Raw genomic sequence first — 22,702 nt, forward strand, 5'->3', positions numbered from 1 at the left:
CCACAACTACTGAAACCTGCATGCCTAGAGCCCATGCTCTGCAACAACAGAAGCCACAGCAACGAGAAGCCTGCATACTGCAAGGAAGAGTAGCCCCCACTCACCACAACTAGAGAAAGCCCGTGTGCAGCAATGAAGACCCAATGCAGCCAGAAGTAAATAAAATAAAAAATAAATTAATTTAAAAAAAGAACTGAGGGCTTCCCTGGTGGCACAGTGGTTGAGAGTTCACCTGCCGATGCAGGGGACGTGGGTTTATGCCCCAGTCCGGGAAGATCCCACATGCCGTGGAGCGGCTGGGCCCGTGAGCCATGGCCGCTGAGCCTGCGTGTCCGGAGCCTGTGCTCCGCAGCGGGAGAGGCCACAGCAGTGAGAGGCCTGCGTACCGCAAAAAAAAAATTAAAAAAGAACTGATAGTGACTCTTATTTTTAAGTACATATAAGTTATATATAGTACAAATATAGTATAGAACAATATATTATATAAATATATTTTAAAGTTTACACACACCCCTACCAAAGTATTAACAGCAATCTCTTTCATGGGGTGAAATATTGAGGAAAAGGAGTGGTTGAGTGGGATACTCTTTGACTTCTCTTCTCCGTAAACATTCATATTATTTGCAAATTTTCTTTATATTGACAATGTATTCCTTTTGTGTTTTAAAAAGTAAATAATTTTAACAGACAAAATATTTATCTTCCTATTTATTTTCCTTTACTACCCTCATTTCACAGGTAAGGAAGCTGACCAGAGAGGTCAGTGACTTGTCCAGGTTCACAAAGCTTAGTCAGTGGAGTAGCAGGATTAGAATTCAGTCTGGCCTGCTTCTTCTTGATACCGTGTTCTTATTTATACACTTCAGGGTACTTCCATAGAGTGACATAATTCCTAGGGAAATATGGCTTTTTAATTAACAGTAAGGCTAAGTCCTGTGTGACCAAATTTAACATTTATCTCTCAATTAACTGACTTTATTTTATTACCATGTTTCTAGAACAATACACTGATAAGATGTTAGAGATAAAGGAGGTTATGAACAACGTGCTTGCCAAACAGAAGGCAGAAAGGGATGATTTAGCTAAAAAATACAGGTGAGTGAAAAAAAATATAGGAATGCTTTAGAGTTTTCAGAATTTATCTATTTTTATCTACAATAGGCCTAGAATTTCTTAAGATTACAAATGTTGCTTAGGACCAGAAAAGGACTTTATGAGGTCATCTAATCTATTACCTCCATGAGGAATTATACTTCCTAGAAAGATATTTTTCTACTTTATTACTTGAAATGTTCAGAAAAGGACATTTTGCTATCTTAAAAAGTTGTCTACAGCCATGAATTTTATGAAAGCCTTTCTGGTCATGAATCCCATAAGTAAATTTCTTTCCTTAGTAAGCTCACATTTTTTACATTAAAATTTTTTCTTTTATGCTATCACAAATGTTGTTCTTCTAAGCAGTTTAATCATGTATATTTTGTGGTTTTTTGTACTTCTAAACTCTCAGGGTCCTTAAAGAGTTTTATCCTGATTATATTGATTATTTAACTCTTATCCTTTTTTTTGAGAAATTTGTTATATATTTTTTCTTGTTTTGAGCATTATTTTTTTTAGTTTTTCTATTCCTTTTTTCTTTTTTCTTGTGATGAGAACTTTTAAGGTCTACTCTCTTAGCAACTTTCAAATATGTAATACAGTATTATCAACTATAGTCGCCATGCTATATATTACACTCCCATGCCTTATTTATTTCATAATGAAATTTATACCTTTTTTTTTTTTTTTTTTTTTTTTTTTTTGCGGTATGCGGGCCTCTCACTGTTGTGGCCTCTCCCGTTGCGGAGCACAGGCTCCAGATGCGCAGGCCCAGCGGCCATGGCTCATGGGCCCAGCCGCTCCGCGGCATATGGGATCCTCCCAGACCGGGGCACGAACCCGTATCCCCTGCATCGGCAGGCGGACTCTCAACCACTGCGCCACCAGGGAGGCCCATGAAATTTATACCTTTTGATTACCTTCACCCATTTCACCCACCTGTCACTTCCACCTCCACCAACCACCAATCTGTTCTCTGTATCTATGCCTTTTTTGTTTTTGTTTTAGCTTCCAAATATCAGTGAGATCATACAGTATTTGTCTTTCTCTGTCTGACTTTTTTCACTTAGCATAGCACTCTCAAGATCCATCCATGTTGTCACAAACGGCAGGATTTATTTCTTTTTTATGGCTGAGTAATATTCCTTTATATATGTGTGTCTTCATACTAATGTTGCTAGTAGCCTTAAAATCTTGTAATCTAAAGAGCACTTGTATTTTCTGTCTGAACTCTGTTTCACATAGTTTTAAATGTGATATTAATTTCTTCTTTCTTCTCCTCTATCTATCCAGCTTCTTGCATTTTATACTACCAGTTATTTACTAATCTTATTTCTTCTTGATGCTTCTTCCACTTACATCCACTACTTGCTTTAACATCCAGTTGGTTTGGAGTTCAGTACCAACAACTCTAAACTGTGTAAGGAGAGACAAGTATCTATACTATTGCTTTCTCTTAAAACAGCTGCTCTAAAAAGATGGTCCCTGAGGATCCCTGAGACCATTTCAAGGGGTCTAAGAAGTCAAAAACATTTTTATAATAACATTAAGATGTTATCTGCCCTCTTTTGCTCTCATTTTCTCATAAGTGTACAATGGAATTTTCTAGAGGCCACGTGGCATGTGATGATATCACCACTCTAATAGCTAATGGAATGTGCAGTTGTGTAGTCTTGTGTTTTAAAATTTTCTGTCTTATTTTCTAAAACAGTAAATATTGATAGATATAACTCAAATAAACAAAAGCTCTTTGCATTCCTCAATAATTTTTAAGAGTATAAAAAAGTCCTGAAACCAAAAAATTTGAGAGCTACTGGAAACAAAGTGTCCAATATCCTGAAGATCAGTGTGGAATAGGTGAGTATAACCAAAAGACAGGTGTGGATGAGCCAGTTTCCTCCCATTCAGTCTTCAAGCCCCTGAGAGATTTGGTTTAAGGAGGGCACACAGGATAATGCTTACCTGGGTAGTCACTTCAAAGTACCTCACTACAGATTCAAAGTGCCAAAAAGTTCATTCGGGTTTTTCCATAACATCTTGTGGAAAAACCCAAATGAGCTTTTTGGCCAACCCAATACGATAAGTACTTGATGAATTGACATTTCTCAGGTCTAGCTTACTTATAATTATTCACAAAACAATCTCAGTCCTCCATAACTAGGGGAATTTGGGTGGAACTTACTCCCAAATTTTACTTCTTGATACACCATTTCACTGTAAACAGGTAAGCGAATTCCAAACTTAAAGAATGGTGTTGCTCCTTGGCCATCAATTTATACCTTCAAACTAAAGAACTACTAGGTATCTAGATAAACAACCCAAGTTTTGTTTCTCTTTTAGGGCTGACTCACAACTGATAAGTAATGATGTGAATATAAATGTGGATAACCACACTGTCACCTCCTAAAAAAGGCAAACTTATTTACCTCAAGTAAAGCAACAGTTTCTTTCAAAGAATATACATTGCAAAAAGATAGACTCTTGTGTACTTTGAGCTGATTAAATTGACACAAAGTATAAAATCTAAATGATTGCTAAAAAAAAAAGTTTTCTACTGTTTTTGTATTTTTTCCTTTCTGTTTCTTCCTACAGGGTGTCTATAGAGTCATTTAAGCATGGAGTCCTGAGAGAACAACTAGCTAACTTGGCCACAAGGCAGAAGAGCCTTTTACTTGTAGCAAAAAAACAGAAAAAAATAAGCCAGAAAATTCAGAACTATAAGAATGTTACATCTTTGTCTGGTCTTAGTTTCAAGAAGCTGCCATTGAGCTCAGAAATCTCTAATGAAAAGGACAGCCAAGAGTTTACTAGTCTGGAAAATTCAGTACAGCCCCAGTCATGTTCAGTTTCTCCTGTCAGCCTTGTTTGTGGAAGCATGCAGGAAACACAGTTGTCTTGGGAAATCTGGCATGACAACCAAAATACCAACACTTGTCTAAATTCAAAGACAGTGAGAAGGGAAGAATTTTCTGGAAATGAACTGAGTTCTAAACAAAGTGTCAGTGACTGTACCTTAGATAGATTATCAAAATCCAGACTTTCAGATGGCACTAAGAAGATTAAATTACAATCCCAACCTATTTCTTTTATTGCTCAAGCGGAATATTCACAAAAAGAAAATGATCTTAAAGATACTACAGCCAAAGGGCATGAGGCCTTTAGTCGTTCAGCAGTAACTGGCACATTAAAGATTTCAGAAACTGCAAGTGTATTTGCCCACAATGATGCCAATCCATCAACTGTTATTTGTGATCAGGCTCTTTCCAATTGTGATCCAAAAAAAGGAAACAGGAAAACAGCTTCCCAGCAACCACATAGGGGGACATCAGAATCCCTGGTACATCAAGGGATTGATGTCTTTGGCAGTAATACGGGGCATCAGGTGAAACCTTATCTTAGAAAATCAGCTCTTGCTGTTCCACATGCAAATGATAGTCAGAGCTCCTCCTCCTCTGGGTCTGGCCGTCAACATACTGTAAAAAATCCTTCAAAATACAGCACAACTCCTAAAAAATGCATGCAGATAAAGGATCTGATATTGCTAGGAAGAATTAATCCGGGAAATAATATTCTGGAATTCAAAACACAGGTATCCTTTTTTTTTCTCTAAAATTATGTAAATTTTACAAGTGAGTAAATGTTGCTGTTACATAGTGTCAGTGTTTAGCGCTAATTAGGGGAATAGGGTTTGGCTGGGCTTCTTGAATGGAGAGACTTAACCATTATATCTTAGCAAGTGAAATCATGCTTCTAAAATTGCCCTGTACATTTTAGTCACAAGCACCTTTAGGCTCTCAGACCAGAATTAGTTTTACTGCAGCAGGAAGGATTTAAGAACAAAATAAAAATGATAAATTGGACCTGTGTTTGGTTCCAAAGTTTTGGGAACTACCAGTGTGTACTGCTGAAGCTTCCCCTAATATGGGTTAAGTATAAACCCATCTTCCGTAGTAGCTCAATTTAGAAACAGGAAATGACTTGTGTTGGGTAAATATAACTCAATTAAAACAATATCACATATGCATAATAACAGAAGAGGAAAAAAAAGGTTCTGCTAGAAATGCCTACAAAGGAGGCTTCCTTTCCCTTTCCCCCCCATTCATTTTTTGAAAGAGGATATAAGAGTGGCAGAGATTGCAGGGTCCTGGAATGCTGCTTTGCTTGTGGACCAATCCAACAGAAAACCAATTCAAGCTAATTGACCCCTTTTTTCAACCCTTTCCACTTCTGGATTATAAGACTTTTCCTAGTTAATAAGCTTTATTTATAAGTTAGGAGCAAAAAAATTTAATTTCAAAGCTTCAAACTATAGTTTAAACACTAAATTAGCAGCTTGATCTCAGATCCCTCTAGATGTTCCTGTTTGCTTGCCTGTCAACCAATTTATTGCTAAGTAGTACCTACTTCACATTAGCCAAAGCAACTCAAATTTCAGTTATTAATTGGTTACATTAACTAAAATTTTGACAGCTGTGGTTACTCCTCTGGATCAGCAATGATAAAATTCTAATATGATTTTTTGTATTTCAGCTATTTTTAACAGCTTTATTGAGATATAATTGATATACAATATGCTACACGTATTTAAAGTATATAATTTGACAAGTTTTGATGTATGTACATATGCAAAGTATAAAGTCTAAATGATTGCTAAAAAAAAAAGTTTTCTACTGTTTTTGTATTTTTTCCTCTTTCTTCCTACAGAGTGTCCATAGAGTCATTTAAGCATATTGGTCTGTAGTTTTCTTGTGTTGTCTTTGGTTTTGGTCTCAGAGTAATACTGGTCTCACAGAATGAATTCCAAAGTGTTTCCTTCCCTTCTATTTTTTGGAAGAGTTTGTGAATTGGTATTAAGTCTTTTTAAAATGTTTTCTAGTCATCAGCAGTAAAACCATCTGTACCTGGGCTTTTTTGTTGTTGTTGATAGTTTTTTGATTATTAATTCAGTGTCTACTTTTTATAGTTTTTTTTTCAGATTGTCTATTTCTTCTTGAGTCAGTTTTGGTAGTTTGTATCTTTCTAGGAATTTGCTCATTTCATCTAATTTATTGGCATACAGTTGTTCATAGTGTCTCTTATAGTCCTTTTTATTTCTATAAGGTCAGTAGTAATGTCCACATTTTCATTTTTGCTCTTAGTAATTTGAGTCTTCCCTCTTGCTTTTCTTGGTTAATCTAGCTAAAGGTTTGTCAATTTTATTAATCTTTTCAAAGAACCAATTTTGATTTTTTTGATTTTCTCTATTTTTCTATTGCATGTTTTACTTTTTTCCCCTTTAATATTTACTATTTCCTTCCCTCTGCTTGCTTTATGTTTAGTTTGCTATTCTCTTTCCAGTGTGTTTTGTGTAAGTTTAGGTTACTGACATGAGATCTTTCATCTTTTTCAACATAGGCATTTACACCAATAAATTTCCCTCTAACCCACTGCTTTTACTGCATCCCATAAGTTTCAGTATGTTTTGCCTTCATTTTCATTCATCTCAAAGTATTTTCTCATTTACCTTTTGATTACTTCTTTAACCCATTGGTTATTTAGGAGTATGTTGTTTGAGTTCCACATAATTGTGAGTTTCTCATTTTTTTGTTATTAATTTCTAATTTCATTCCATTGCTCTTAGAGAACCTACTTTGTATTATTTGGGTCCTTTTAAATTTTCTGAGACTTATTTTGTGGCTTAGATAGTGTATAGCCTATGCTAGAGAATGTCCCATGTGTACTTGAAAAGAATGTATATATTCTATCATTAGGAGAAGTTTTCTATAGATGCCTGTTCAGTCTAGTTAGTTTATATAATGTTGCTCAAGTTTTCTCTTTCCCTTTTGTGATATTATTATATATATTATTGATATATCTGTAAATGTTATAAACCCAATAATTCATTGTTATAATTATTACTTTATAAAATTTTGTGACCTTTTTTTTTTTTTTTGTGGTGTGCAGGCCTCTCACTGTTGTGGCCTCTCCCATTGTGGAGCACAGGCTCCGGACGTGCAGGCTCAGTGGCCATTGCTCACGGGCCCAGCCGCTCCGCAGCATGTGGGATCTTCCCGGACCGGGGCATGAACCCGTGTCCCCTACATCAGCAGGCGGACTCTCAACCACTGCACCACCAGGGAAGCCCCTAAATTTTTTGACTTTTAAAGGAGCTGAGGAGAAGAAAGGAGAGCAAGTTTATAATTATAACTTTTGATATATTAACCTTCTTATTCATCCTTGCTGCTTCTCTTCATTTGTTCCTGTGGATTTGAGTTACCATATGGAGTCATTTTCTTAGCCCAGTAAAACTTCTTCCACCCACCTCCTTTGTGCTTTTGCAAATATATATGTATTATATCCCTATTGTTTTGTACAATTGTTTTAAAAACCAGTTAAGCAAAGAAAGAAGAAATGTGCATTTATACTGTCTTTTATAATATGTGATTACTTTTACTGATGCTCTTTGTTTTTCCATGTGGATTCATATTACCATTTGGGGGTCACTTGATTTCAACCTGAAGAACTTCCTTTAGTATTTTTTGTAAGGCAGGTCTGCTAGCAACAAATTTTCTCAAGAGAGGTCTTTACATCACCTTTATTTTTGAAAGATTTGCTGAAAATAGGATTCTTGGTTACAGGTTTTTCTTTGTGTACTTTGAGTGTGTTATTCCACTGCTTCTGGCTTTCATTGTTTCTGATAAGAAGTCAGTTGTTAATCTTTTGGGGTTTACCTTGTAAGTGATGAGTCATTTTTCACTTCTTTCAATAATTTCTTATTGTCTTTGACTTTCAGTATTTTTACTATGTATCTATTTATGGCTCTCTTTGTGTTTATCCTTATTGGACGTCATCGAGCTTCCTGAATATGTAGATTAATGTTTTTCAATAAATTTGGGAAATTTTTAGCCATTATTTCTTCAAATATTTTTTCTGCTCCTTTTTCCTTTCCTTTTGGTACTCCCATTATGCATATGTTGGTGTGCTTAATGGTGTCCCACATTTCTCTGAAGCTTTTTCTTTTTTCTTCACTCTTTTTTCTTTTTCTTCCTCAGCTTACATAATCTCTATTGATCTCTCTTCAAGTTTACTAATTCTTTCTTCTGACATTGAAAATCTGTTGAGCCTCTCTATTAAGTTTTTCATTTTAGTTATTGAACTTTTCAACTCCATAACTTCTTTTTGTTTCCTTGGGGTTTTTTTGTGGGTTTTTTTGCGGTACACGGGCCTCTCACTGTTGTGGCCTCTCCCGTTGCGGAGCACAGGCTCCGGACACGCAGGCTCAGCGGCCATGGCTCACAGGCCTAGCCACTTTGCAGCATGTAGGATCTTCCCGGACCGGGGCATGAACCTGTGTCCCCTGCATCAGCAGGCGGACTCTCAACCACTGTGCCACCAGGGAAGCCCTAAATGGCTGTTTTGAAGTCTTTGTTAAATCTAACACCTGGTCATTCTCACAGGCAGTTTATGTTGCTTTTTCGTTAGTTTATTTTGCTGTATGTGTCATACTTCCTGTTTCTTCGCATGTCTCATAATTTTTTGTTGGAACTGGACATTTTAGATATTTTAGAGTAGGTAATGTATTGTAGCAAGTCTGTATATTGATCCCCATCTTCTCTTACGTTTGTTATTGTTCCCAGGCAAAATATTTGTGCCATGGCTCTGGAGCTTAGGGCAGGAACATGGCAACTTCTCTCTGAATGATACCCCTGCTTTAGGATCTGAGCATTTAGTGGAAAGGTGCACACTAGCCTCTTGCATTTTCAACTTGCCTCTCCTGACATGAAACCACCACCTTACAAGCCAGGGCAAGTGTGAGCAGGACCCCAATAGTCTCAGTAGCACCTTGCCAAAGATAGAGACTCTGTCTCACCAGTACAGGTTAAACTGAACAAAAGAACCCCCACCTCTTGGCTGCACTTGCCCACAACTTGGACTTAGCAACAGATAGCTGAGGCAGGATGAGAAGTATTTATGTCTTACCCCTACCAAGAAGGTAGCCCTCTGACTGGCAGTTTTAGGGAGAGAGAGCCCTGTGCTCTTGGCTGTAGCAGTCAAGGGGAGTCTCCACCTCACTGCAGGGGGAGGAAGGAAGCAGTCTTGGTTCAAATATCACTGTTTCTCACATTTTTTCAACCTGATTTTCATAGATTTTGTTGAATAGATGTGTCTTCACTTACTGCATGCCCTTATGACCATTTTCAACAACTTAAAATTTTTTTAATAGTTTTTACCTGGAAGTGGATCCTCATACTGTCATGCCAGAAGTCAATTCTAGAATACTACATTCAATGTGACTTTTTATATAGTTAGTTTAAATCTGTCATGTGGTATTTGTTTTCTATTTCTCTTATCTCTCTTTGTTCCTTTTTTCATCTTTTTATGCTTTATCCCCTTTGTTCATTTATGAGCTATAACTTTCTCTTTTTTTTTTTTTTTTTTTTTGACCACACTGTGCATCTTGTGGGATCTTAGTTCCCCAACCAGGGATTGAACCCGGGCTGCAGCAGTGAAAGAGCCGAGTCTCAACCACTGGACCGCCAGGGAACTCCCAGCTATAACTTTGTATTTTAGTTCTGCCTTGAGAGTTTATGGCATCTGTTTTTAACTTCTCACAATCTACCTTTAAGTGATATTATACCACTTCATGTATACTGTTGATTGGGCCAAAACGTTTGTTCATTTTTTTCCTTGAGATGGCTCTAGTAGCACTTAGTTGTCTTTAACTTCATTTGAAACAATTGTCTGTGACAATAGATTGTATGTGACAGCTGTCATATCAGTGTGCATTTAAAAAAAGACTTATCAAAACTGGTGAATTTTTGTGTAGACATTTTAATATTGAAGGTGGAAGAAAAACAACATTTTCAGCATATTATGCTTTATTATTTCAAGAAGGGTTAAAACACAAATGCACAAAAAGATTTGTGAAGTGTATGGAGAACGTGCTGTGACTGATCGAATGTGTCAAAAGTGGTTTGTGAAGTTTTGTGCTGGAGATTTCTCGCTGACGATGCTCCAGGGTTTGTTGAACTTCTTGAATCTCTGGTTTTATCATTGCCTCAAATTTGGAAAAATTTCAGCCATTATTTCTTCAAATATTTTTTCTTCCCTCCCCTCGTTTTTGAATTCCCATTACATATATATTAGGTTGCTTAAAATCATTCCACAACTCACTGTGATGACCTTATTTTTAAATTCTCTTTTCTCTGGGTTTTTTATGCCATTCCTATTCCTGTGTCTTTGAATTCACTAATCTTTTTGTTTGCAGTGTCTAATCTGTTAATATCATCCAGTGTATTTTTCATTTCATATGTTGTAATTTTCATCTCTAGAAGTTTGATTTGAGTCTTCTTTTATATCTTCCATGTCTCCATGTAACATTTGGAACATGTGGAATATGATTATAATAACTATTTAATGTCCTTATCTGCTAATTCTAACATCTTTGAGAGTTCTCAGTCATTTTCAATTGATTGCTTTCTCTCCTCCATATGGATTTATTTTCCTACCTGTTTCTAGGCCTGTTAATTTTTTATTGGATCCCAGAATTGTGAAATTTATTTTGTTGGATGCCAGATATGTTTTTATTCTTAAAAATATTTTGGATATTTGTTCTAGAATATAGCTAATTTACACAGAAACAGTTTTATCCTTTTGGGTCTTGCTTTTACAATTTGTTAGGCAGGATTGGAGCAGTGTTCAGTCTAAGGCTAATTATATCCCACTACAGAGGCAAGACACTTCTGTGTACCTCCCAATGCCCCATCAGTTTTGAGGTTTTTCTAGTCTTACTATTGGGAACAGGTGCTATTTCTGCCCTTTGAGAATGCCAGAGAATGCCATTACCTCTAATTCTTTCAAGTAGTTCTTTTCCCAGGCTTGGGTAATTTCCTCACACACATGGCCAATCACAGCTCAGCGGAATACTTAAAAAGGACCCCCTGAAGATCTGCAGAGTTCTCTCTCTATATATTTCTCTCTTCTTCAGTACTCCATCCTGCAGACTCTAGCCATCATGCCTCCCTAGACTATGCTCTGTCTGTTCTACTCAGAATCCACGGGTTTTGCCTGGATGCCCTCTCCCTGTACCATGACCTGGAAACTCTCAAGGCAGTGAGTTGGGACAATTGTAGGGCTCACCTCATTAGTTTCTCATTTCTCAGGATCACTGTACTTTTTTCCCTGATGTTTGGTATCTTGGAAACCATTGTTTCATATATTTAGTTTGCCTTTTTTTTTGGTGTGTCATGTGTTAGGGTAAATCTGGTCCCTGTTGCTTCATCATGGACAAAAGCAGAAGTTCATATATTTCAGATATTAATCCTAATTTTTGTTTTATTTTTCACTTCAGGAGACTACCCATAAAGCCAGTGTTTTATTGAATGGCAAAATTAAGGTAGAAAATGGTCAGATTTATCAAAACCCAGTCATCTGGCTCAAGGATCTTCTAGGAGCTGACAGTTACGTGACCTGGAATTATGCTTGGAGTAAGGTGGGTCATTCTTAAGTTTATCTTTAACTTCATATTCAAATGGAAAGGTACATATTTTTTGATGATAAAACTATTTCCTTTTTTTAAGGAATTTGAAAGTTCTCCAAATTAGTTTTGTCCTCATGCATCCCTTCTGCAGTGTGCTACATGCTTTCTCCCACAATTCCTATTTGCCAGAATTCCCCACAGCAGGATTGCACAGCTAACTGAGCCTCTCCTTCCTTGTTCCTCACCTAGTCTGAGAAAATTGAATGCCCCCGATCTTCCCCTCTTGTCCCTGCCACCTCACCTCCACAGTGATTGCAGGTCCCTGTGACTCCACAGAGGAAATTTGGAACCACTGGTGAATTGATAATTTAATTAATATGTTACTAATATTCTGATAAAATAAAGCAAGATCTTCCCCTAAAGACGAAAGTTATGATAAAGGGGCCTAAGACACACAGAAGTTATGGTGCACTTTTATGTTTGAACATAGTCTTATCCATGAATTGCTAGCCTCCCAAAAAAATATTTCTGAATTTTTATTCAGACTTCCCAGACTTAGTGGTCTCCCCCTCAGTTCTGACTTCTGAGTTATAAGCCCAGTTTAATAACCAATTGAAGAGTATCAATGACTGACACCCTTGAGGTCCAGTGATCAGCCACCTCCAGATGTCCATGGCACCCCTTCAGGGAACAGTATTGCAGTAATTCACCCAGAAAAGTGTGAGTCATCAGACAGTCACCATTACTGTTTCACAGAATTGCAAATACCTTCAGCCTCCACTAGCCATTACAGTAAGTCTCAGTGCACCAGTAATAGAAGGTGGTTTCCTCTCTCGTTTTTTGTCCAACTCAGCTCTGCCCACTCTCTTTCCTAGCTCCTATCTCAGTCTTAGTCCCTAAACCCTGCATTCTGGTCTCCTAGACCTCTGTTGCAGGTGCTTCCAGAACAGTGTTTCAGTTCCTTCACTTACATGAGCACATTTTAAATTTTCTCTGCTTTATATTATAGTCTCTCTGTGTTCCTTTTTTCCTGTATTATTATTATTTTTTTCCCACCACTGGAGTCACCAGGCTGTCTGCTTTCAATTCAACCGCCTAATCCTTTCCATGGATTCATAAATCATATTTGCATGTTAGTAATTAACATTTTACCCATGGAAATCCCTTTTTATTACAAAGTTTCTTAAATTCATGATAGATGATATGGTTTTGCTGAAACTGAATCTATGCTCACAGTGTGAATATGGTACTAATTGCTGTAGCTTAGGTTCTTTTGAGCTTAACATGCCTGTGGCCCACTGATGATGACTCAGTCCTCCCACTCTTTTTCTCTGTTGGAACTACTGCATTTTCTGCTTTTGAATAGCTGGCTGTGATATCATTTGGCTCTCACTCTGTACTTATATGCCTCATTTACATATCACGTTGCCTCTGGTCTTTTCTCATTAGCCATGTCAATTGGAGTCATATTGTTTAACATCTATGTGATAGTGAAGCCAAATACAAATGTGGGCACTAAAATTAGGGCAATTCTTGGATATAAGATATTCATATGGATTATCTGAGCAAGCTTAGATTTTTTAAAAATTATCCTAAAAATGGAAATAGTTTCAAAAATTACGGTAGGATACTCATGTACTTCTAGTAAATACCACAAGCTGAGAAACACTGCCCCAGTGAGTTGTTTACAATTTTTTAAAGCCTCTTTTAAATTTTACCACAGTAACCTCTACCCCTCTTGTCTTGGGGTAACTCCTGAATTCACAGTCACTTCTTGATAGGAGCTTTTTGCTACCTCGGTAAATGTGAACATTTCTACTGACTAGTTCCTAGTACAGTGGTGGGGCTATAGAGCCAGGACTGGTTGGTTGTGAGGCAAGAAATGCCAGAAAACTAGGTCTTGTGCTACATCAGACAGAATGACACAGCCACTAGACACGGAGATGACTCACACTTCGTACCCAAACAGCTGAGCTGCTGTACAGCTTTGCCAAGGGAATCCTCATGCATACTCCACTGGACATCACTCACTCCTCTTGCCGCTTCAGTCTCCTGAAGTGACCTAGTGCCTGTTCAGTTTGAGTTCTATTCATTGTTATCCTTGTTCATTAAATCACTCCTACCTTGTGGAAAATAGATTTTTAACTCAGTGGATTTTCTTAAAGCTGTGTTCTTTGAATTTGTGAATTATCCCTAGTGATGTCTGGGGCCTATGGGGACTCATGACCTCTAAGGCTACTAAGGTAAAATTTTACCCAGCACTAACTGATAAAAATATACTTTAAATCTGAGACATAGGTGAAAACATACTGAGCCTACACATTGATGAGTGCATAAGGTGTGTTGGATATTGTCAGGGTGATAATGTGAACAAAATCCATTCTTTCTTCTTTTTATATACTTGCAGGTAAACTTTATTATTTCTGAGGTATAGCTGATTTCAGCTGTACAACATAGTCATTCAAAAGCTTTATAGATTATACTTAAATTTATTATAAAATATTGGCTATATTCCCTGTGCTGTACAATATATCCTCATAGCTTATTTATTTTATACATAGTAGTTTGTACCTCTTAATCTCCTACCCCTATCTTGCCCTTCTTCCCTCTCCACTCTGGTAACCACTAGTTTATTTTCTCTATCTGTGTCTGCTTCTGTTTTGTTATATTCATTCATTTTATTTTTTAGATTCCACATATAAATGATAACAGAGTATTTGTCTTTCTCTGTCTGACTTATTTCATGTAGTATAATACCCTCCAGGTCCATCCATGTTGTTGCAGATGGCAAGTTTACATTCTTTTTTATGGCTGAGTGATATTCCACTGTACATATATACCACATCTTCTTTATCCATTCATCTGTTGATGGGCGCTTAGGTTGCTTTCATATCTTGGCAACTGTAAATAATGCTTCTATGAACATTGGGTGCATGTACCTTTTCAAATTAGTGTTTTTGTTTTTTTTTTCAGATATATACCCAGGACTGGAATTGCTGAATCATATGACAGTTCTATTTTTAGTTTTTTGAGAAACCTCCATACTGTTTTCCACTGTGGCTGCACCAATATACATTCCCACCAACAGCATACGAAAGGGTTCCCCTTTCTCCACAGCCTTGCCAACATTTGTTATTTGTGTTCTTTTTGATGATAGCCATTCTCACAGGTGTGAGGTGATACCTCATTGTGGTTTTGATTTTCATTTTTCTGATGATTAGCAATGTCGAACATCTTTTCATGTGACTGTTGGCCATCTGTATGTCTTCTTTGGAAAAATTTCTATTCAGGTCTTCTGCCCATTTTTTGACCAGGCTGTTTGTTTTTTGATATTGAGTTGTATGAGCTGTTTATATATTTTGGATATTATCCCCTTAATACTTGCAAATAGTTATATCATTTGCAAGTATTTTCCCCCCTTCAGTAGGTTGTGTTTTCATTTTGTCGATGGTTTCTTTTGCTGTACAAAAGCTTTTAAGTTTAAATAGGTCCCATTTGTTTATTTTTTATTTTGTTTCCTTTGCCTTAGGAGACAGATCCAAAACAATATTGCTCTGATTTATATCAAAGCGTGTTCTGCCTATGTTTTCTTCTGGGAATTTTATGATTTCCAGTCTTACAGTTAGGTCCTCCATCCATTTGGATTGGTATATAGTATGAGAAATGTTCTAATTTCATTTTTTTACATGTAGCTGTCCAGTTTTCCCAGCACCATTTATTGAAGAGACTGTCTTTTCTCCATTGTATATTCTTGCCTCCTTTGTCATAGATTAATTGACTGTAAGTGCATAGATTTACATCTGGGCTCTCTATTCTGTTCTGTTGATCTGTCTCTGTGTTTTTGTGCCCATACTGTTTTGATTACTGTAGCTTTGTAGTATAATCTGAAGTCAGGGAGTATGATTCCTCCAGCTCTGTTCTTCTTTCTCAAGATTGTTTTGGCTATTCATGTCTTTTGTGTTTTTATACAAATTTTTAAATTATTTGTTCTAGTTCTGTGCAAAATGCCATTGGTATTTTGATAGGGGTTGCATTGAATCTGTAGATTGCCTTGGGTAGTATGGTCATTTTAACAATATTAATTCTTCCAGTCAAACAGCATGTTTTTCTTTCCATTTGTTTGTTTCATTTTCAGTTTCTTTCATCAGTGTCTTACAGTTTCCCAAGTATAGGACTTTTACCTCCTTAGATAGGTTTATTCCTAGGTATTTTATTCTTTTTTGATGGAATGGTAAACAGGATTGTTTCCTTAATCTCTTTCTGATGGTTCATTGTTTTTTTTTAAATACATATTTATTGGAGTATAATTGCTTCACAATGCTGTGTTAGTTTCTGTTGTACAACAAAGTGAATCAGCCATATGCATACATAGTTCATTGTTAATGTATAGAAAGGCAACAAATTTCTATATATTAATTTTGTATCCTGCAGCTTTTCTGAATTCACTGATAAGCTCTGGTAGTTTTCTGGTGGTGTTTTTAGTATTTTCTATGTTTAGTATCATGTCATCTGCAAACAGTGACAGTTTTACTTACGTGTTTCCAATTGGGATGCCTTTTATTTCTTTTTCTTGCCCAATTCTTGTGGCTAGGACTTGCAATACTATGTGAATAAAAGTAGCAAGAGTGGGCATCTTTGTCTTGTTTCTGATCTTAGAGGAAATGCTTTCAGCTTTTCACCATAAGTTTGATGTTAACTATGGGTTTGTCATATGTGATCTTTATTATGTTGAGGTATATTTCCTCTGTGCCCACTTTCTGGAGTGTTTTTATTATAAATGGATGTTGAATTTGGTCAGAGCTTTTTCTGCATCTATTGAGATGATCATATGATTTTTATTCTTCAGTTTGTTAATATAGTATATCACATTGATCGATTTGCAGACATCAAAAAATCCTTGCATCCCTAGGATAAATCCCACTTGATCATGGTGTATGGTCCTCTTAATGTATTGTTGGATTCTGTTTGCTAATATTTTGTGAGGATTTTTGTGTCTGTGTTTATCAGTGATATGAGCTGTCATTTTGTGAGGTTTTTTTTGTGATATCTTGTTTGATTTTGGTATCAGTATGATGCTGGCCTTCTAGAATAAGTTCAAAAGTGTTCCTTCCTCTGCAGTTTTTTGGAATAGTTTGAGAAGGATAGGTGTTAACTCTTCTCTAAATGTTTGGTAGAATTCACCTGTGAAGCCATCTGGTCCTTTACTTTTGTTTGTTGGGAGTTTTAAAATTACTGATGCAATTTCATTACTGGTAATTGGTCTATTCAGATTTTCTATTTCTTCCTAGTTTAGTGTGGAGAGATTGTACATTTCTAAGAATTTGTCCATTTCTTCTAGATTGTCCATTTTATTAGCATGTAGTTGTTTGTAGTAGTCTCTTAAGATCCTTGGTATTTCTGTGGTGTTGGTTGTAATTTCTCCTTTTCATTTCTGATTTTATTGACTTGGGCCCTCTCCCTTTTTTTCTTGATAAGTCTGACTAAAGGTTTATCAATTTTATCTTTTCAAAGAACCAGATTTTAGTTTCATCGACTTTTCCTATTTTTTTTTTTTTTTAGTCTCCGTGTCATTTATTTCTGCTCTAATCCTTATGATTTCTTTCCTTCAACAAACTTTAGGTTTTGTTTGTTCTTCTTTCTCTAGTTCCTTTAGGTGTAAGATTAGGTCATTTATTTGAGATTTTTTCTTGTTTCCTGAGGTAAGCTTGTGTCACTATAAACTTCCCTCTTAAAACTGCTTTTGCTGCATCCATTAGATTTTGGATCATCATGATTTTGTTTTCATTTGTCTCTAGGTATTTTTTTTTCTTCTTTGCTTTCTTCAGTGAACCATTGGTTGTTTAGTAGCATATTGTTTAGCCTCCACGTGTTTGTGAGGATATTTTGCAGTTTTTTCTTGTAGTTGATTTCTAGTCACATAGTGTTGTGGTTGGAAAAGATGCTTGATATGATTTTAGTCTTCTTAAATTTATTGGGATTTGTTTTGTGGCCTAGTATGTGATCTATCCTGGAAAATGTCCCATGTGCACTTGAAAAGAATGTATTCTGCTGTTTTTGGATGAATGTTCAAAATCCATTGTTGTTAACTGTTAGTTGTTTGGAGAAATGACAGGTGGCATTCAGTGGCCTCACCACTCTTTTTCCCTGGCAAGTGAGGAGGGTTTAGCATACTGAGTAGGCCAGGTCTGTTCCATTAACATTACCAAGCTTTGTTTAGTCATAGGATTGAGCTAAAAGTCTGCCTAACCATTCTGTATTCCTTAGGCCTTCCTTGCCCTGTTCAGTAACAGCATTTACTGAGCACTCAGGATGTGCTAGACAGCATGCCAAAAGTATATATTATCATATATATTATCTCCTTTACTCCTCACAACTTAAAAATCTGGAGAGACTCATTTAACAGATGCACAAACTCAGGCTCAGAGAATTTAAGAATTTTGCTTAAGAGCTGGGACTTAAGAGTTTTTTCCTAGTATTGTCAGGCACTATATGAAGAGCTAGAGAATAAAAATTAATATTATACAGATCCTTCTTCAAGGAGCCTATAGTTTAGTGGAAATGGACACGTTAATTCATAATTTCCTTTAAGTGGGATAAGTACCTTGACAGAAATATGAGCACAGACTTTATGGGATTCTAGAGGATCGTCATTACTTGAGCTTAGCAGTTATAGGAAGGCATCCTGGAGGAAGGAATGTCCAAGTTGAGACTTGCTGGTTTAACCATAGTGAACCTAGCTTCTGGGAGTATACTATTAGACTGCTCTAGAACTAAGTCTGGAGGACGCAAAGACCCTTGGACTCAGAACATTTCTGGCAGGTGTTTGCCAGTTTACCTCAGTCCAGCCCATTTGTATGTACATATTTCTAAGCTCTGACCTTTTGGGCTGAAAAACAATAACTAAGTTCAAAAACAAACCAAGAAAAACAAAAAAACTTTGATGTATAGACCTAAAATGCAGTTAATCTAACCAGTTTTGTATGTGATTTCTTGAAAAGTACCATTTTACTTTTATGACTTAATTTTATTAATGCAACATTAATTTTTTAAAGTTATAAAGTAGCAGGTGCTAGATTAATGTTTGTTGAATAAGGTGAACATATGAGAGAATTAATGATACATATCAGGGATCAGCAATTTTTTCTGTAAAGGGCCAGATAATACATATTTCAGGCTTTGTGAGCATATGGTCTCTGTCAAAACTACTCCATCCTGTTGTAGCATAAAAGCAGCCATAGATGTTAAGTAAATGAATGGGTATCACTGTGTTCTAGTAAAACTTTATTTACAAAAAAGATGGCAGCCCAGATTTGGCTGTGGGCTAGTTTGCCAATACATAATGTACAACAATCAGTACTTTACTGGAGTTACAATTTGCAGGGGAAAGGTGTATTTGCTTCTTATAAAATATATGATTTTGAAGTTCTGTGTTTAATTATGTGCAGGTAACATACCAGGGGAAGGAACTTTTAAAGTATATTTCTGAGGAATTACCCTTGCTTCCAGACCCAAACTTGGTACCTCAGCAACATCAACCTTGTCTTCCAGGTATGTGCAGACCAACACCTATTTCTTAGTTGTGGGGAAAACACACCCACATCTGCTGAGAAGGCATTGGCACTTGTCTTTTTTTTTTTTCATTCAGGTTAAGTTCACATGATATTCAAATAAACATTTTAAAGTGAGCAATTCAGTGGCATTTAGTACATTGACAGTGTTTTACAACCACCAGCTCTGTGTAGTTCCAAAACAGTTTCATCACCCCAAAAAGAAACCCACACCCATTCAGCAGTTACTTCCCATTCCCCACTCCCTCCAGTCCCTGGGAACTACCAGTCTGCTTCCTGTCTGCATAGATTTGCCTAGTCTGAATATATTATATAAATGGGATCCTACAATATATGACCTTTTGTGTATGAAACCTTTCACTTAGCGTAATGCTTTTAGGATTCTCTACATTGTAACATCTGTCAGTACTTCATTCCTTTTTATGGCTTCCATTGCATATATATATAAACCACAATTTACTTATTTATTCATCCTTTGATGGACATTTAGGTTTCCACTTTCTGGCTATTGCACATAGTGCTGCTATTAACAGATGTATACATATATTTGTTTGGATACCTGTTTTCAGTTCTTTTGGGTGTATACCATGGATTGGAATTGCTATATTATATAGTTACTATATGTTTAACTTTTGAGGGAACAGTCATTACTGTTTTCCACAGCAACTGAATCATTTTACATCCCTACCAGCAATGTACAAGGGTTCCAGTTTCCCCACATCTCCACCAAAACTTGTTATTTTCTGTTTGTTTGTTTACAGCACTCCGTTTAAACACCGTTTAACTTAAAATTCTAGAAGAATGACACCTTCCCTCACAATTCCTTTCTCTGAATCTGTGATGTGCTTACTTTAGGTAGATTTTTTTTAAGTGTCATGTAAAAGAGAAAAATGGTATTTTTTTCCTTCCTGCAGGCATGATTTGGTTAGTTTTCCATATTTTCTAAAAATAGATCCTAGATACTAGAATTAAGTCTTTGTTTGTTAGGGTACACTAATACACTTCATCTAATGGAATAAACCTTCAGAAAACTGAAGAGAATGTGGTCTTCACCAATCAGCAGCCGATTTTGAAGTTATTGGAAAGGGCGGTACACATTTATGAAAAGCAGACATAACTAATGTTATATCACCCTTCTCTGCTGCAGTGCACCCTCTTTTTCCCCCAGTTTCCCTGTCTTAGACCAGTTGGGGACAGTATATGAGGAGAGGAGGTACAAAACAAAAAATGATAATTCTATGACAGCCAGAGTCAAGAACCAAACAGGATTACTATCACAAGCCCCTAACCCGGGGTTTCCCAGGGTTACTCCTTTCCTTACAACAAATCCCAATAATTCAAAGTACTTTCCTAACTTTATACTGAATTCACTCTAACCTTTGTCTCAAAAACTGGCTTCAGAATAAGATGCATTTTCCCCAGTTTTCTAAGGATAGCCTCAAAAGTATTTTTCATCATTTTGGGGAAACACATAAAATAAAACAATTGTGGGGAAGTTAAAGGGCTTAAGAAACTGGAAGGAGTTGTAGTAATTCATGGTCTTTGGTTCCTTACCTAATCTAATCTTAGAGATAGGCCAAGGAACCTGAGTTTTTAGGAGTGATTCTTACGCAGCCAGCCTGACTGTTGACTTTGAATGACTAGTAGTATCTGATTTCTTATGCAGGTAATAATTTGAAAATTCTTAATATTCAGCCCTTCACTTTGATTCCAAAGCACACCCACTTTTGTGCTTGTACACTCAAGCCCTCTGTCTCTCTCTCTTGTCCCTCTCGTCTCTGTCTCGTGCACGTGCACACACACGCACTTGAAGGAAAGTCAAGCAAACCCTTTCTCCTAGTTTCTATCCTTAAGAGTCAAAGCAGAAATATAGGTTCTTCCTCATATCAGAAAGGATATCTGCTCCTCAGATTTTCTAGCTCCCGGCACGTATTTCCAGCCCCAGCCATGCATCTTCTTCCTCAGAGGGCTCACAGTTCCTCTGCTAAATGAGCATGAAATAAAAAATGGGTTCTGAATTGCTGCTTCTGTTGCCTGCAGTATAGCAGTTTCTTGTTACTAATTTCTGTCCAGAAATCCTGAATTTTCTTTCCTTTAGATATTTCAGAAAATGTTAGTGCTAATTTGAGAACTGTGGAGGCGCCAGTATGCCAACCAGCATCTTGCTACCTTGATCTGGACCTAGGAATCTATAGACAGGTCCCTGCAGGCATCTGTAGGCTGCTGTTGAAGTTTTGTTTGAGCATCCTTGATTTAGGATTCTTTTGTACCTGGTTTTGTGGTACCTGACAGAAATCCAAAGACCTGGTAAGTTAGAAAAATGTAAAGTCTCTAACCTTATTATAAGCAAAACATTCTGGAGAGAATCTTTTCCCCTCTTCTGCATATCAAAATGTGGTAATGGAAGTTGTGGCTATGACACCATAGAGACCATAAAGTCTAAAGGAAAAACATGTCCACGTGGATTTAATTAACCTACTTCAGATCATGAACATATCTGTTCTCTTACGCTTTTTGATAATCACACTCTTCAGAATACTGTTTTTTGGAAATAGTGGACTAGGAAGAGATATTTACATTTCCCATAACTAGGATGACCATGTATCCCCATTTGACCGGGGCAGTCCCTAATCCAGCAAAATTATTAGTACCACTCCCTTTCACTTTCAGACATGCCTTGTTTAGATGACCTAGTACAGGAACCAAGCAAATAACTGTTGGAAAAAATGAAATTTGGACAAGGTGAAAAAAAAAAGAGAGAAACTTTCAGTTTTATTTTATTTATTTATTTATTTATTTATTTAATTTTAACTATATAGTTTCTAGCATACTACTGTGTAAATAGATGGTTAAATCTTATGTATATCACTCTATATTATAAATAATTGCTGGTTACCTAATCTTAACCCCCAATAGACTGAGAAGATCTTTGACTTCAGAGAGATTTTTGTGGGCTCTTGCTTCCTATTATATTCCCAATGCCTGGCATATAGTAGCTTCCAAGTAAAATGTTCATTGAATAAATGAATGAGTGAATGGAAACATGAATATGATCCAAAGGACTGCTTATTTTAAAACTGAATTTACTTACGGTTGACTGTCCTCATAGGTGGACATTCCTAGATCTCACAGGCTATAACAGAATTTGTGGTGAAGAATTCAACAAATGGTAAATGGGATTTTGGTTAGTTAATACTATCTCCTTTATCTGAATTAATCTCCCTTATCTGAATTTTCTGTCTAACTGTGAGGTATAAGAGTGATGGCCCTTCAGGCTTAATTTCCAAAATATACAAACAGCTCATACAACTCAACAACAAAAAAACAAACAACCCAATCAAAAAATGGGCAGAAGACCTAAATAGACATTTCACCAAAGAAGACATACTGATGGCCAATAGGCACATGAAAAGATGCTCAACATCGCTAATTATCAGAGAAATGCAAATCAGAACCACAATGAGGTATCACCTCACATCTGTCAGAATGGCCATCATTAAAAAGTTTACAAATAACAAATGCTGGAGAGGGTGTGGAAAAAAGGGAACCCTCCTACACTGTTGGTGAATGTAAATTGGTG

At 36.5% G+C, this 22,702-nt stretch overlaps 1 protein-coding gene across 1 annotated transcript in view; it reads left to right on the forward strand.

Moving 5' to 3' along the window:
* The window catches only part of ANKRD31 (ankyrin repeat domain 31), a 133,797-nt gene that overhangs the window by 96,148 nt on the left and 14,947 nt on the right, over positions 1-22,702 (forward strand). Inside the window, exons 21-24 of the mRNA XM_082624141.1 lie at positions 999-1,095; positions 3,688-4,684; positions 11,426-11,566; positions 19,000-19,102. Coding sequence (XP_082480267.1) covers positions 999-1,095; positions 3,688-4,684; positions 11,426-11,566; positions 19,000-19,102 — 1,338 coding nt within the window. The remainder of the gene's footprint in view (positions 1-998; positions 1,096-3,687; positions 4,685-11,425; positions 11,567-18,999; positions 19,103-22,702) is intronic.

Source organism: Mesoplodon mirus, assembly GCF_964341445.2.
Source record: "Mesoplodon mirus genome assembly, chromosome: 5".
Lineage (NCBI taxonomy): Eukaryota > Metazoa > Chordata > Mammalia > Artiodactyla > Ziphiidae > Mesoplodon > Mesoplodon mirus.